This window comes from Sturnus vulgaris, chromosome 1 (assembly GCF_052056855.1).
Source record: "Sturnus vulgaris isolate bStuVul1 chromosome 1, bStuVul1.hap1, whole genome shotgun sequence".
In the NCBI taxonomy this organism is placed as follows: domain Eukaryota; kingdom Metazoa; phylum Chordata; class Aves; order Passeriformes; family Sturnidae; genus Sturnus; species Sturnus vulgaris.
The window spans coordinates 133241102-133258272 of NC_142243.1; the positions used below are offsets into that span (position 1 = coordinate 133241102).

The following is a 17171-nucleotide window of genomic DNA, read 5'->3' on the forward strand; positions in this document are numbered from 1 at the left end:
AAATAGATAAAGATACTCTGTATCAACATACCCGCAGTATTCCAACTAGAAGTCTACAAGTTACTCTATTCTGCACAGAATCAGAGGAACAGATCTATTTATTGACAAGCGCTCAAGTTTAAAAGAATTCGTATTATCTAGCATATTAAGACAGATTCTTATACTTTCAGATTTTGTGGTGAAATAAATCCTAGTATTTATAACTTCTATAAATAGAAGTATTTTCTGTTTCTACTTTGCAAGGACTTGCCCTAATTATGGGATGGTAGGATAAAGAATGCAATCTTATCTACATATTAAAGAAATTTAACACTCTGTAGGCTACAGTCTCCAGGCTCACTGAAAATTGCATCTTATTCTTGTCAGGATCTTCCATCCTTTTATTCCAAAGCCTCATTTAAACCCAGAGATGTACTTGTGGTGCTTGATTTCAGGAACTACCATGTCACAAAAGGCAGAGAAGCATTCCAAGAGTTGCTGAAACAGCTGACTCCTTTTGTAGAAGAGAGGCAAAGGCAGCATGAGAATTCACAGCCTTGTTTCAATTTTGTACAGCTTTGGAGGTTCTCACCTTCAAGAGAATCTCTCTTTGTGCTAAACAACTCATTGCAACAACACTGCTTCAGGAAGATCTCACACTGGGGAGGATGAACTGCTAGGACATTGGGTTAGTATTACTGAAGCAATTTTAGCACACACTCCATTTCTAATACAGGAACCAACATACCTTTTGAAGCAGGTGGTGTAAAGAATCTGTTCTGACTGTGGAAAGCTCCTCGTCCTCCACGATTCCCTGAGAACCCACCACGTGAAGAGATCTTCTGTGACACTTTTGGTGGCCTTTTGGCTGGTGGTATCCCGTCTGGAGCAACCACTTCTTTGCTCTCTGCAGCAACAAAGTCATCCACGTGCATGGAGGGTGGCCTGCTTGTGTTCTGTTTCCTCTGACGGAAGATATCGTGTGGTCGAATTCCTTGTCCAAATCCTCCCCTTCCTCTTCCTCTGGGTGGTGGCACAACATGAGCTCTCTTTGCAGGCTCAATGTACTCAGATTTCCCACTGTCATAATAAACCATGATTTAGTTAGCTAATGTAACACTGTACTCCTGATGGTCAGGCATTCTCCATATTGCAGATGCAATTCAAAAGGTATTTGACATTTTAACAACACATGAAGCAATGCTGAAGACACTGTTAATTCATTAAACTCATTTTACCTTGAAGTTATGAAGGTCTCATGCTTGTGCTTGCCGAGCTTGAACCCTTTTGTGGTTTTTGTGCGTCCAGGAGATGATGGTTCTGACAAAAATGACCTCTCCAATTCAGCTTGCAAGTCAAAGTCACTGCAGCCCTTCTCTGACAGTTCAATTAAGTCAACTTTTACCTTCCAAGAGAGAGTTTAATCAAAATGGTCATTACTAGCACCACCAAAAAAAAAAAAAAAAAAAGCAGCAGTAACAAAACAAAAAATGCAGCAATCTGCAGCAAAATTATCTTGACAGATCTGAACACAAAATGAGTGAAGGGCATAGCTCTCAAATATGAACATCTGTCTTGTCACTTAATGACCTGCAGTGGGAAAATTCTCTTGCTTAAGCTACAGCCCTATAAATTTATTAATGTCACTTTTATACAGTTTTGGTTTTTTGTAAGAAATTAAAACAACTATCTTTGCATGTAAATTAAAAGAGTAAAACTAAAAATTTATTAAGGCAATGAAGTCAACGGAAACTGATCACCTCCCACACAAGAAATTAAGATACTGACAATTACTTAGTTCTAAAAAACCAGGAATGCCACTGCATTTTTCACTATTAGCTTTAAAGTTTAGATTACAAAAGTTTCAAAAATCGTGACAAGCTTTTGTGCACGTAGTTTCATTTACTACTGCTATATTTCCCACTTTTGTCACATCACAGCAAATATTGAAATAAAAAAAGTGACACTATCAGGCTCTTGTGGATATCACTGCAGTGACAGAAGACAAGCAAGGAAAAGAAACTAAATCACATTCTTTTCTATATTTAATACAAACTGATGAAAAGCCTCAACAGCAGTGCAAATGCAGTTTGGGACTGACACGACAACTGCTCCCCTAGGGTACTGCAAAAGATCCTAATTTTGTAGCAGCTTCCAAGTCAATCTGAAAGCATTTGATAACCCCTTTAACAAATGCCATCCTCTCTGTCTGGGTAGAGTTAGAAAGGTGGGCTCAGGAAAACAAACCATTTGGCCTTATGAATTTCTGATGCTACTAGTTCAGATTAACCCTTATTTTTAAATTCACTTCAGATACGTTAATGAAGCCTTTTACCATATCCAGGTCAGTGTCTATTTCTTCAGCCTGAAAGGGTGAGAACCACATGGACTTCAGCTGATCATCCATCACATCTGCCAACACATACGTAGTCCTACAACAAAACAATGCCAAAGGCCTGTTTGGTTATGGACCAAACTGCAAATGTACACAGCACCACAGAACCTGGGGTGAACATCGCTGCCTTACCCTTGATACTCACATGACATTAAATACATCGGGACTAATGGGTAGTAGTGACAACAGTGCTCTCTAGATCCTGTTTTTAATATACTTAATTTACGTATGCATAAATTACTCCATTTTCTCAAATAAATCCCAGGTGCTGCTGACATACTCAACCATTTTACCTGTTGTTAAACAAATTCTGAAGAGAGTCTGGTGCACAAAGAGTAGGCTCAACATCTTGGTCACTCAGTGGACAAGAATCACCCGCTGATTCCAACATCTGCCTAACTCCAACAATGTTGTCCAGTAAGGATTCGAGGCCATCATCTTCCTTAGAACGATCCTATGTCAACATGGAACAAGTCAGAATTTTTTCCCCTCCTCAGAGAAGGAATAATGTTTTGCTTATTTATTAAGAAAAGGGGGAGGTGCTATACAACAGTCTATCCAGCCACAGTGAAACTAAGACACCTGAGTACACAAACAACAGCAGAGAGCTCCTAGGTGGTGCATTAAACAAGCCATGTTTCATTCCCAGCTGATGCAATATCCTTTATAACAGTCCCAAGGAAGATACTGCCCCAGGTTTCATTTAAGAAGCTCTCTGTTAAAGCATTCCAATGTCCTGTGTCTCCTGTTCCTCATTCAGAACAATTGTGGCTTTTAATCTCTTACCTAATAGATTAGGCAGCCAGGGAAGGGACAGGAGGGAATATAACACTTGAAAGGCATTTGTGACCAATAGGCTGTGGAGCAGCTGTGTCATGAACTCTCTTAAATTAGCCATCTACTGCATGGCTGCCATCAGATACATAGAATCAGACTTAAATATCAGAGTTAAGTTTGCAATTACAATCACAGAAAAATTGGATGCATTGAATTCTGCATGTCCTCTAATCCAGTCCCCACCATCACTGCCTGAAGTAGGACTATCATCAAAGCCAGATCAGGTCATAACTTTAAAGCCATAACTTAATCCAGCCATGTCTAAAAAAAGTTCTAGTGACAGAGAGCCCACAGCCCTGCTGACCTGTTCAGTTCTCTCTCAGCAATTAATTTCTTTTTCCCTAATGTCAACCTGAACCTCTGAAGCCATAATCTCGGGGCATTGCCCCTTGATTTATCCTCTGGAATTACCAAAAGATTCCACCATCTTTGTCACCATCTCCCCAAACAGCTGTGGCAAACTCTAAATTAGCTCCTGAGCCCTCTTTACCAGGCTAAACAAGCCCAGCTTCTTCCTCCTCTCTAGCACATGTGCTGTAGATCCCTGACCACCTCGGTAGAACCCTCTCCAGTTACCCCAGGTCTCTCTAGAACTGGTGAAAGGACAAAGCTGGTCCAAGGTGAACTCAACACTCCACAGGAAAGCTCAGCAGCATTCCATGGAGGGAGACAACAGGCTCCTGGATGTGCTGACCATGTTCCTTCCATGATGGCTCAGAACACACTTACTCCCCTGTTTCTAGTGACCATGCACTGTGGGCCCACATTTATCAACCAACATAACCACCCAGCCCTTTTCAGCCCAGCCTGCAACAAGCCATGGGATTATGCTGCTTTCACTACAGACCTCTGCATTTTTCCTACTGAAACACACAAACTTTCTGCTAAATTAATCCCAAAGCATTTATTGAGGTCTGTGTGGATTGAGGCTTTGATGTATGCCAATTAGTCATCCCCCACCCTACTGGCATCCACAAATTTACCTCTGATGAAAACATTCAGCCCCCAGTATTAATTCCACTTGTTACGAGCCACCAGTAACATTGAGCCACTGCTACACTGGGGTTCCTGTTGTTTATTACATTAATAATATGCTTTGCCACTACCCTATACCCTCTGCTTGTAGGCAGGTGCTGCCTTCCACGAAACCTTTAACTGCCTGGGCTCTTAGGATGTGCTAATAGAAAACTGCAACATCAACTTGATTATTTGAATTATTTTACCATAACATGTTTCTCCAGATCAAGAAGCAGGTTTTCTGGGGTTTCTTCTTTGTTCTGCAGTAAATGTTTTAACTCTGCGGTGGTAAGACCCAGCGTTCTGCCTGAATGGGATCCATCTGTTTCCATAAGGCTCCCATCATCTCCACAACATCCCTGAAATACATGACAATTGGGGAAATAAGTACTCATAAATGCTCAGTACTTCTGGACTGCAAACCCCTTAGAATTCAAACATACATTAGAACAAATCTAGCAAAAGGAGTTCTCTTGATTTAAAAACATACGTTGTAAACTATTCTAACAAAGTACACTTCAAGAGGCAAGTTTATATAATGCATCAAGATGAATGCAACCCCTTCCTGTACAAGATGAGGTCTGCATCACAGAATTAACAAATATTTTATAGTTCTTTCTATACTACACATCAATACAGCAGCTCTCTAACAGGATGCTGTCAATCTAAAACTGGGAAGTCAGTATGAACCGATATGCCATTCTTCCTACTGAAAATCCCTCTTACTTACGAAACATACATCCTGCCCAGGTTTCACCAATTTCATTAAAAACTGAAGATGGCAATAACACTACTGATGGAAAAGCCTTACCCAGCAATCTGCAGGATCAACTGCTTTCTGAAATAATTGTTCCTAAACATGTCTCACACTGCAGATTTCAGAGAAATGCAGCTGAGTTTAAGCATTCAATACACATTCACTTACCAGCGTATCAGAGTTCAAAATCTGTCGCATAAAATCCAAAAATGAAGAGGCCAGTTCACCCGTGTCTTTGCTGAAACTAGTTATTACTCTCTTTAATACCGTGTACAGAGCATTGCTGTGTTTTCTTAGAGAGCTGTTTTAAAAACAGTAGAAAAGACTTTATTATACATGCATTGTGACCATTCCACCATAACTGGTTATAAGAAAATGACATATATGCAAAACAATGAATTTCACAATTGTCAAGTTCGGCCTTGATTACAAACTTGGAGCTTCACTATTTTCTCTGTACTAGACTCCTGTTTTCACCAGTACTGTCTGCAGATATTTCAGACTGCATATATACTACCTCCAAAACATTCTAGAAATTACGATTTCATCTTTGGCAGAAAAGGGACTGAAGTATAGAAATAAGTGCTTGCACAAGGACCTTATGTATGAAGTAGGATCATGCTTGCAGCTACAATTTCACTCCATCCCATGATGCCTAACTGCAGGAAACAAACTGTAAAGGCAACATGAACAGAAATAGCAAAGCTGTGCACTTAACCTGACAGCTGGACACATGAGACCATAGAAAGAACAGCATCTGTAACTTGATAATTTTTCATTGGTGGCTGTATGACTTCTTGCATCCAACAGCATGACTTAAAGTGTTTTGAACAACCTTGTATTGACACGGCTCCTTTTTCTCTCTGCAAACCTCACTTTTGTGCCTCCTCACTTCAGCAAACAGGACCATGTCCAAATATAGGACAAAGAATCAAGTGTCAAAACAACACAATATTGTCAATACATGTATATATTCTGTTCAGAGTGAGTGGAGTTAACAAAAATAGTTTGGAAACAAACAAATAATTTCTAAAGTCTTAATTGTCTGGAGGTCAGAACACTCAGAGAAGTGAAAACTGAATTCCCTAAAAATAGAGGAAATACAGACAGTTCTCCAGTCTTCCAGATGAGAGCTCTTTGAGCGCCTCAAAAGGGAAAGAACTGTATCTCATTCGAATCCTCCAGCCTTGGAGTGGGGAAAGAGAGTATACAAACCTGTTTTCAATGCTTTGTCTCCTTCTTGAAACTAAGTGCTTCTGCATGCATACTGCATAAATTATTCAGAGAGTGAAGGAAGACCAAAATACTGAGTAAAACACTGAAGCCCCAAAGAGAAGTAAAAGCTTAGGTGCATTATCTTCAACATTTTCTACTAAGCATGTAGGAAATTATTTCAGCTTTTAGGTTTTGAAACAATTTAAGCTGCCAGGGATATCATAAAATACCATACCTCTTCAAGTGGTAGAAGCCATAGTCATGCTCTGTAAGAAACATCATTGTTCGGATGCATGTCAGCAGACAGCTGTAACTGCTCTCAGAATTTGTTAATGTTTCCATCAGACAGTCACAAATTAAGGGCATCAGCTCTTTGCTTGGTAAGGAGTTGGAAAGCTGCTCTAATTCAGACACAGAGCCTTCTGATGAACTTGGTAAAATAAGTGCAATATCCTAAAAGAAAGATTATTATACATATAGTAAAAATGCATTCTGTATGCCTGCAGTAAATATAAACCATACATGAAGTCAGAAGCAGTGAGTTCTTTCACCATCCCTTTATCACCTTATTCCAGTATTTCAGTTTTTACTGACCAGCAAAATACTAATCTAGAGTATCCTTTTTGTTCAGTTCTGTTAAGGATTACAAACCATTATTTATTTCTAAAACATAAAAGCTTCAAATTCTGAAATACTGTAGCAGAGCTAAAACTAAAACCAAATAGTCACTGGGTAACACAGTTTCCCTCCTAGGTAGTCAATGTGTGCCTCTATCTCAAAACACTGGTCAAAGATCTCAAATCACTGGTTCACCCCGGAGAAGAGAAAGCTGAGGGATGACCTCACAGCAATCTACAAGTGCCTTAAGGAGAGCAGCAGAGAGGCAGGTGCTCTCCTCCTGGCCAGCAACAGGACACAGGGAAATGGAATGAAGCTGCATCCAGGGACACTCAGGCTGGACATCAGGAAAAGGTTCTTCACTGGCAGGTAGGTCAGTCTCTAGAACAGGGTCCTCAGGGAAGTGATTAGGCACCAAGTCTGTCAGAACTCAGAGAGGATCTGGATGACACTCTTAATTATGGTTTAGTTTTAGATATTCCTGTGAAAGGCAGAGAGTTGGACTTGATGATCCTTATGGGTCCCTTCCAATTTAAGATATTCTTTGATTCTGTGGTTCTATGAAAATTAGAGAGGCTGCAGACACCACCTAAGAAGTTTAGGATCTTCTGTTACTTCCATATTTTACATAAAATAAAACAAGATTGATTTTCCCAATGAGATTGTACGGACAGAGAGATCTTGTTTATATGCAATTGGCTGATTATCTCTACTGACCAACAACATCCAAATCTTTTGTGCAACTGGGCAAGCACTAAATCAAATAAATACGTGCATTAGTGAGACAAATAATGATATGCAAATCTGTGCACACGTTAATGAGAAACTATAGGGCCAGTCTATGAATCAATTTTCAACTAACATTTCTTACCTTGCTCTAGTAACTTCTGCTTTTTTCCAATGGAGGAGTTTTACACTACCAGCTTAGAATACATATCTTTATATTTGGAATACATTTTCAAGAGGTTTCAGCTAGACCATTATGAGATACATATTTATTTAACTAGGTAAGAAGTGAACAGTGGCAACTCAAGTTTTGTCAGTGGCCCACATGGAGATGCTGCATCCCTCTCTCAGCTGATGGGAGAGGAAATCTTTGTGCCATTCAGTTTCTGGTCTCTAATGAGCTACCAGAACAGTGTACATAATTGCAGAAGACACGTCATAAAATGGAAAGGGTTTAGATTCAAGACCAAGAAGGCAGCAAGTCTGCCAAAGCAGCCAACTATACAGACTTTTTGTGTTTTAACAATGTTGATTTTTTTTTAATTTTGGGGAAAAAACGGGTACTTAAGAAACAACCTGATTTAATCTGTCTCCTACAATAATCAACACACATTATGCACTAAATACAGCAAATACCTGATCACAGAGTGATTGCAAAAGGGAAGTTACACATTCAGCACACTGTTGATGAGTGACATTGTCCCCTGCTGATCGCATCAAAGCCAAGAGCTCCTGGAAAATCTCTGCATACTTTTCATCTCCTTTAGCAGTTCCATTGATAAGATGCAAAATAGCCAATTTACAAGCTTTATGTGAAGCCAGGGCATCCAATAAAGCAAGCAGTCGAGTGGTCTGTCCAGTGTACTGTTTCTCTTTATCTTCTGTGCTGCTGAAAGAGTACCAGTACACTGTGAAAAAGCTGTTTTAAAGTGATCTAAGGAACTACAAAAACAACCATCACAGGAGTCATATAATTCTGTATTTTAGAAAAAAATCCACCTAGTTTGCATACTTAAACTTATAGCTCCATTTACTTTTTGACAACTGCTCAACTTTCACTAAAGAACTTCTGGTCACATCATTAATTAATCTACTATGCATTTAACATACTGTAGGACATCTAACTGTATAAGATAAATGTCCTTTTATGTAAAATTATCCAAGTGGATAATTATGCTTTAAAGAAAGAGCACTGAGTTTCAAAAGCCTCTGAACCTCTATCGTTCAACTTCCTCCAGTTTACAAGCATCTACACACATATGTAATCCAAATACAGCAAACTTTACTGGCCTCTTCTTATTATTTAAGTCCAAGAGGTCCTTAAAAGCACTTCATAGGTGAGATGAGGTTTTGCAAGGACAGCCTAAATCTTCCTAAAATACTTACCATAAACATGCAACATGAAACTGCCTACTTCAAATTTTAAGAGGTATGAGCTGGTTTTCTGGCAACCTTAAGCATTATCAGGACACAGCATATAGCACGGGAATGAGAATTCATTCAGCCCATAATGAATAATATTTCCATATATATTTTCCTCCTGCCAAATCTACCGTGCAGAAGCAAGGTGAATTTAACAGTCCATTATTGAAATCTTTGCAAGACAAAATAAAAATACCTTTGCAGGTCTTCTACAATTAGATCCAATACCGTCCTCATGATGAGGAGAGCAGTAGGTGAAGCCAAGTCACACAGCTGAACACAAATCCGCCTCAACATATGCTGAATGGGCTGGCAGGATGAGCCTGAGAAAGAGCGAACGATCTCTTGTATCAGCTTGGCCTGCACGTGGAGGTGCATACTCCACAGCTTCCTGGTGTTGAGTGCCACTGCAATATCATGGGCTTCAATTACCTGCAGCAACAGAAGGGCACAAGGGTTTTTCCTGTTAATTTTTATGATATAACCTGATTTCTATCACAATGTATAAACAAAGACGATGTATGATTACTGTCCTCAAAATATGGAATACCATCTTCATTGCCACCAAATGACAGGGCATGAGCCAGCAAATGAGGTATTTCTTCAGAAGCGTGGATTTTCACACACCTTTTATGTTTACTTATTAAAGATCACAAATTCAAGATCCATGACAAAAGAAAGAGCCTTAATATAACAAGTTTAGCATTCAGAGTTGAATTAAAAGCTTCGGAGACTGTAATTTAAGAAACAGAACAGTAGTCTAGATAATCTCACAAAGGACAAAAGAACAATACACGACTGCTAACTTAAGAAAAATGCTCCAAGTAATACCAATTTTGTTTCTGCTGAAAAAGACTTATCTACAAAGAATCTGTATGAGCACAAATGCTTTACAGCACTTTAATTCATCTTGTCATGTATTCGTTCTTTCCACCACTACAAAAATGGTCAAAGGATTATATATAAATAATAAAAATTCTTTAAAAACTGAATTAATCTAAGTTATACCTGAGTAGTCTGCATGGGCAGTGGAAGAGGCAACAATTCTGAAAGCAGTATAAGTCCAGAGAAAAAGCCTTCAGGAATTCTCAAAATTGAAGAGAGAACTTCCTTCAGCATTAAAGACCAAGTATTGTTCGCCAAAGTTTCCTCAGAAATGGTAAGTTTTTCATTAACACCTTGTGTAAAAGTCAGTAAGATATCAACAATGTCATTCTGGATTTTTTGTTCATCGCTATCTAAGCGGCCTGAGAGAGGAATAGAGCAGAGGAGCATGTGTAAAGAAACAAGTGCTGCAGGAACACGCATGTCCTTGAATTCAAAGGATCCACCCCTCAGGAGTTCTGTTAGCATTGTTTTAAGGAGAGTAAGTGTGCAGCGGGCCATAGAAATAGTAGTAACTCTGTGCAGCGTGGTGCCCATGTTGACGTGGAGTCGCCAAGGCTGAATAAGGATGCTGTTCAGCTTCTGCAACACCCGGATGAAGGTGTCCATTCCCTCGGAGGAGAAGAGCTGAATAACTGCAAGATTCCATTTAAGGTCTTTCTGTTGACCTGTACAGAAAAGAAATAAGATTTCTGTATTTCTAATTCCTCCTGGGCAGTCACAGTTACACTTTAGCCAGGTTTAAGTAGAAGACTCAGAAAAGTAAGATTTGTACTTCAACCTGTACGAATGTATCAGCCATACCTTCTACCAGAGGTGGCGGACATGCAATATGACAAAGAACACGAAGTGCAGTGGGCAGACCAACTCCATCTGGGGTCATCAAACTGTCAATATTCTTTTAGGGGAAAAGAAAAAAGGAATGAGCCTGTATTCCAAGGAAGGGCTTTATCAGTATATTGCTCACTTAGTATTCAAATTCTGCATTTATTTACTGTAACTATGTCACAAAATTTAAGTTTAATTGTTTCACCTTTTGGTAAGCACTTATAAGTAAGGCAGAAACAAAAAAGAGAGTATCAACATTTGCATTGTGATTTACAGGAAAGCAAGAGATTTAAATAATTAGATCTTTGCATCATATATTTATTTACCTTCGATTTTGTTTCAGTAAATATAACAATGCAAGACCCAGCCTAGATCATAAGCTTTAAGAGAATCATCTCCTTTGGATAACAGTACATATTTTAAAATATCATGTTAGTACATATCCAAGACAAAATATCAAATTACAAGAAGTTTAAGCTTATAGAACATAAACAAAAGATAGCATCTACCTATATTTTACTGACCTGTTTGATATATTCAATAAGATTTGGAATACAATTTATTTCAAATCTAAGATTTTTCAAAGGTTCAAGCCACTTGCTGAGCTCTGGGGGAGGAAATAAAAGACTAAAGTCAGTGAATTTAAGATCATAAAACCTTTTTCAATCAAAATGTACTTAATTTACAAAATAGATACTAAAGCCAAGTGTGAAATTTGTGGAGCTCATAGTGCAGCTGTAGCCAGCTGAAAAGCATCAACAAACATAAAACTTCATGACAGACAATATATGCTATACACACTGACAAAATTTGGCTCAAGTCAATCTGAAGACAATTAATTTTCATCTCATTATCTGCATCATCTATAATAAAGTATTTTTTTACAGAAGACACTAAGGGGCACTGTCAGCTAAAGAAAAGAACCAAAACACATTCGCCTTAATGTACAGAATAGCTTATTACAAACTAAGTACAAAACTTCTACTAAGTGCCCAAATAGAATCAGTCTCTGCCTTGCCCTCCACTCATGCCAGAAGTCCTTACAGATTATCAGTCTCTCTCTTAGTCTAGAATAACCTGAAAGTCCCAGGTTCCTGGGATAAGAGATTTAAAAGCCATTGTTCCTTAAAATATTTATAAGAACATGAAGATCGAGTGGATAAGAATTTATGACTCAGAATGATTTCATGATTTGGTTTATGAAATTAGCCTTGCTTCTAATGAAGTGGTCTGATGTCAGGTGAAGAGTAAAATAAGAGCAAGACAGAGGAGAGATTTAAACTAAAACTTTGAAGAATTCTGATTTATTTTTAGTGCATGTAAGTTTTGGAAGAAATTATTGGTATGTCTACATGAGTTGGTTAACCAGTGCAGAGCACAGCTTTGGACATCAGTGTTCAGGTATCAAAATAGTCCCCAGCAGGATTTTGCTGAGTGTCCCAGGCCTGATCTGTATGTCAACACAAGCTGGGAAGATACCAAGACACAGCTTGGACATCCAAAAATGTAGTAACAGGTAATATGGACTATGCTGGCCTAGGTGCCTTAATACAGTCCCAGGATTATTTATTAGTAAAGATCCTGTCAGAAAACATCACTGTCCTGTTTCCAGCTGGGATAGATAGAGCTTGATTTCCTCCCAGCAGCTGGTTCAGTGCTGTGGTTTGGATTCAGCATGAGAACAACACTGATAACACAATGATGTTTTGGTTATTGCTAAGTAGTGGTTACTCTCAGTCAAGGACTTTCCAGTGTCTCATGCTCTGTGAATGGGGAGCTGCACAAGAAGCTGGGAGGGAGCACAGCCAAGAGAGCAGACCCAAACTGTCTAATGGGATATTCTGTACCACAGGATGTCATGTTCAGTATGAAAACTGTGAAAGTTGCCTGGAAGGGTCTGATCACTGCTTGGGGAGGGGCTGGGCATTCATCACCTGATGGGCAATTGCACTGTCCATCACTTCTTTTCTTGGGTTTTATCTGTTCCCTCGTTTTTATTACAATTATTATTGTTGTTATCATTAGTATTATTAGTATTGTTATCTGTTACTTTTTTTCAATTATTTAACTTCTTATCTCAATCCATGAGTTTTACTTGTTTTTCCCTGATTCCCTTCTTCATTCTACTGAGGGTGAGTGGGGAAGTGAGCAAAGGGGGTTAAACCACAATAGATAGTAAACAAAAATAAGACTCAGCTCACTGACTAGTAGTGAAGTTAGTCCACTTCTACAGAAGTGTGCTCTCCTATTATCAACACAGTTTGAATAATTTCAAACTTCCTGTAATTATCCAAAATTCATGGTAGATATTTTACTTGAAAAATAATTTCCTATTTAATTCTCACTAACAGAAAAAAATAATTGCATATTATCTCAGTGACTCAACTAATCAGATGCAACTGGAAAAGTAATTTCATTATCCAAGCCAGACAACTGTGAAGCATCAATTTTTCACATAAAAAGACTTCTTCTATACATTCAAACAATTCAGCTGATAATTGCACATACTGTACCTTGCAGCTTGGTGTTATTTTCGTCTGCTTTACAAAGCTTCAGCAAAGGTGCTGAGTGCTGTTCCAGCATTTGAACATCACTGGAGGATTGTACCACCAGCAAAACAAGGATGCAGGCATAATTATAAGCAACTGACTTCTTAGACTTTGAATCTCTGAAACAAGAATAAGGATTTTCTTTAGATCTCAGCTAATGCAATTGGATAGCTGCTAAATTTTCATTATTTGTCCCCTAAAAGTCTACCCACAGAACTTCACCTTCAACAAGGATCACCCCATATAATTACCAATTAAAGAAACCCAAACAATTTCCTCCTATGCTATTTGGTAAGTGAACACTTTCTGTCACATTATAAACATTCATATTTTCTCCAGCATCAACGAACCATGAGATCCACTCAAGTGGCATGCAAATATTTTTATGTAACTTCAACTGTTTCACAAATCATTTTAAAATCACTGCTACCTGTAGTACAACTGCCTGTCCAGAGAAAACAATGACTGTATTTAACATCTGCAAGAACTTGAAGAATTGAGAGATTCCCACCCCAGAGCAGTATGCAGTACTCTCTGTACCCAATCAAACCTTTTACTTGTTTCACAGCAACATTTTATGCCTGAATGAAAACTGCCTACTTGTTGATTTTTTTCACAAAACCAGAAGTTAGCTCTATATATACTACAAGAACTTTGTTGATGACCTACACAGACTTGGAGTATTAAGTACTTGATTACAAATGACATGCCTGATTTTGTATTACACGCTTCTACTTTAAAGTTGCTTTGGTTTTAAATAAGAACATCAGGATCTAAGAGAAAATTATTTTCTATTTACTAAATTATTTATAAAAGATATATACTTTTAAAATGAAAAAAACTAAAGAAAATAAATGCATACATTACCCTAAAGCCTCTTTGGAATAGTACTCCATTAAAGTAATAAGACTTTGGAGATTTTTTTCCAGACTGAATACATGAGCCACAGCAGATCTTCCTACAGGGTTAAAGGTGATCAAGTAAAGGTTGTGAAGTGTTCCCAGCAGATCTGAGTGGTCAGTCTCCTCGCTGGCTGTGCACCGCTGGAAGTGGCAGAACAATTCCGAAATGCACTGTAATGTCTGTGTTGAATGCAGGAGCCACAGGGCAAAGGCATCCTCGTTGGCACCATCTGACTGCAGACCTTCCTCTTGATCTGGATCAGAAAACTGACAAAGTGCTCTAACCAACAAGTTTGTTGCTTCGTGCTCGGAAATAAAGAAAAGAAGCCCCTTCTGTGATTGTGCCAGGAAACGCAATATATCTCGGATAGCCTGAAGCACACCTGGATGTGCACCTGTCACTGGAAGAGACAGTAGCAAAGTAATGCACTCCAAGAAATGGTGACTATGAAGATATCTGAAAAAAAACAAAACCAACAAACCAAAACCAGGAAAATCATCAGCAATGCTACAAGTATTTGTCAACACCACACAACAACATTATATAAAACGACATATCTCCTAGCCTCAGTACTTATTGCTCTATGGACTATGAGAAATAATAACTAATTATGAAGTAGTACAAAATTTAAACCTTACAAAATATAACTGCTATACTATTTACAAGAAATAAGTCCTAAAATTCTTATTTCCACAAAAAAACTCAAACAAAAAACCCTCAACTGCATCTACACACAAAACAAGGCACTATATTTTATTAAATTTGCTGCATCTGAATCATCATCAATGCCAGATTTAATGTTTTAAATGTGCTAGGAAATCAATCGTTATAGCATATCTAGCAGGCAATTTTCGAAGATTCTTTGCATGTAGATGCTTTTCTTCATCCATGACTCACATCATGCTACCAAAGAAATCTGTCAGCATTTGTAGACAGAAACTTGCTAACAGAGTAAGAACCCATGGGATGGTTTAACTGGCTGAAGGCAGGCAGGCCTCAGCTCCTCTGCCTGTGCTGTGAAACAGTGAGCTACACTGACATGACTGCATGACCTCTTCATGAATCTGAGGCTGGTTTGCATCTTGCAACCTCGACATGCAGGCTGAGGAATTCCAGACCTACTTTATCCATACACGTAGACATGTTCCAATATGTCAAATAAAATACTCTAGATTTACAACCATTTTCAAACTGGACAGCATCTAGCAAAACCAGTCAGCATTTATAAATGCAACTGAAGGGCGAGCACATTACCAGTAATAAGGAGATGTTAACTTCTGGCTAGGTGCATTCTGGGTTGATCAAAAGCCAACAAAATAACAGGTGCATTAACTTATCAAACTCTCTCAGACTTTATATGCACAATATAGAATCTTCCAATAAAGAATTAAGTGAAATATCTAGCGGAGTGTTATTCAAAAAGGTCACCCTTGAAATATATCTCTATCAAGCTGGAGGAAATACACTCTAGGAACTCAATTTGCAACTGCCGCACCTAAACAGGACAGGGTAAGGATCATCCCTTTCTGGAGGGCCTGTAATGCGTGCCATGGTTGGGAAAGATTTCACAGGTGGCTGAATCATTGTATGAGGAGCAGTTTCCATCAAATGAAAGATCTCTTCAAGAAGACTAACAAGTTTTTCCATCTCTCCTTCGCTTATATTAGAAGACTCCAAAAGATGATCCATGTCCATAGGAGCCTCCACGTCATTTTCATATTCTTGATTGGTTCTTTCAAGTCCTGCCAAGTCCTGGTCCTGTTCTGGCTCTGTGTGATTAGGAAGAGAAGGAGTGTTCTCTGCCAACTGATCAACCACCTTTTTAATGTCTGACAGAATCTCGTAGAAGTGACATTTCTGGAGAATTGCAGAACCAGCTGTAACAACTCGCACAGTCTGATCTAACAGTATGAGTTCCAGGAGTTTCTGATAACCACTTTTTTCATGTACATCTGTGCCACCTCTTAGAAACACTTCCATTCCCTCGGTCATACTAATGACACTATCCAAAGCTTTAAAAGCATTAAGTTTAAGGGAGGATGATACATGATCTGCAAACAACAGTTCAAATAACACATTAATAACTCCTGCCTGCAAGAGTGCTGTTATTCCTTGAGTCCCACATTCTGCTAACGAAGATACCAGTTTTGTCCCAGCTTTGAGCTGTCGAACATTCAAAGCAATGGGCTGCTTGAGAGCCACCTGAAGGTTTAAAGCTTGAAGGGTCCAGTCTACTAGCTGGGTAATATAGTCTTGCTTTGTGTCTTTCACCAGCAGGTAGCTCAATTCCTTTACTATTAAACTTGGAATTTCTTCTAATGCAGTGACCCACTTTGCACCCCTTTCCTCTTGATATAATTCCAGCAGTTCAGTTAATTTTACTGAGCCTTCCACTGCCCCTGAATTTTCTTTTTCTGAGTCTTGGTCCTTTATTTTAGAAACTTCATTTTCAAATACAGTCTTGTAAGGGCAGCTGAAGTATAAAAGTGGTCCAAGCTCCTTTTCAAAAGGTTCATATGTCACAGGAGGTACAGATGCCAGATCCTCAGGAGTATATTCAATATCAAAGCTAGGGTATTTAAATGTTTCACGTTCCAGATCAGCAATTACATCTTCATCACTTGAAATCTGCTCATAGCCATCATCTCCTAAAAAGAGAAAGATTAAGTTACCAGATCAGTTATGAATAAACCAGTTCATAACTGCAGAGAATATCTTCCAAACACAAAGTAGTGATTCATTTTACACAAATATTCCTAGCTAGAGGATAATCACACACTAACCCACAAAAAGCGTTCTTTCAAGACCTGAGTGAAAGCCTCATCTGACAGGGTTGTTTTTTTATGGAACAATGGAGTCATTTAAAATAACATACAAAGTAAAAAGTTTAACATTACTACAACTACATTGTCCAGTTTTCTTCCTGTGATTGCACCTATAATAAAATTTCTAGCCTGAAATTTTTGCAAAGACGTGGGTGGGATCTTTAAGTAATACAAGAAGATGACAACTAACTTTATTACATAAACAACTTCACTTG

At 38.5% G+C, this 17171-nt stretch overlaps 1 protein-coding gene across 2 annotated transcripts in view; it reads right to left on the reverse strand.

Annotated features, from left to right (window-relative positions):
• The window catches only part of VIRMA (vir like m6A methyltransferase associated), a 30634-nt gene that overhangs the window by 6859 nt on the left and 6604 nt on the right, over positions 1 to 17171 (reverse strand). The window contains exons 8-22 of one of the 2 annotated variants that reach the window (XM_014888674.2): positions 15627 to 16779; positions 14096 to 14587; positions 13193 to 13347; positions 11204 to 11286; positions 10656 to 10749; positions 9975 to 10519; positions 9163 to 9398; positions 8181 to 8430; positions 6436 to 6653; positions 5154 to 5286; positions 4435 to 4587; positions 2668 to 2828; positions 2315 to 2411; positions 1218 to 1384; positions 728 to 1059 (exon numbers count right to left, since the gene is read on the reverse strand). In XM_014888674.2, coding sequence (XP_014744160.2) covers positions 728 to 1059; positions 1218 to 1384; positions 2315 to 2411; positions 2668 to 2828; positions 4435 to 4587; positions 5154 to 5286; positions 6436 to 6653; positions 8181 to 8430; positions 9163 to 9398; positions 9975 to 10519; positions 10656 to 10749; positions 11204 to 11286; positions 13193 to 13347; positions 14096 to 14587; positions 15627 to 16779 — 4269 coding nt within the window. Of the gene's footprint in view, positions 1 to 727; positions 1060 to 1217; positions 1385 to 2314; positions 2412 to 2667; positions 2829 to 4434; positions 4588 to 5153; positions 5287 to 6435; positions 6654 to 8180; positions 8434 to 9162; positions 9399 to 9974; positions 10520 to 10655; positions 10750 to 11203; positions 11287 to 13192; positions 13348 to 14095; positions 14588 to 15626; positions 16780 to 17171 lie in introns of both variants that reach the window. The other variant, XM_014888671.2, reaches the window with a different exon arrangement.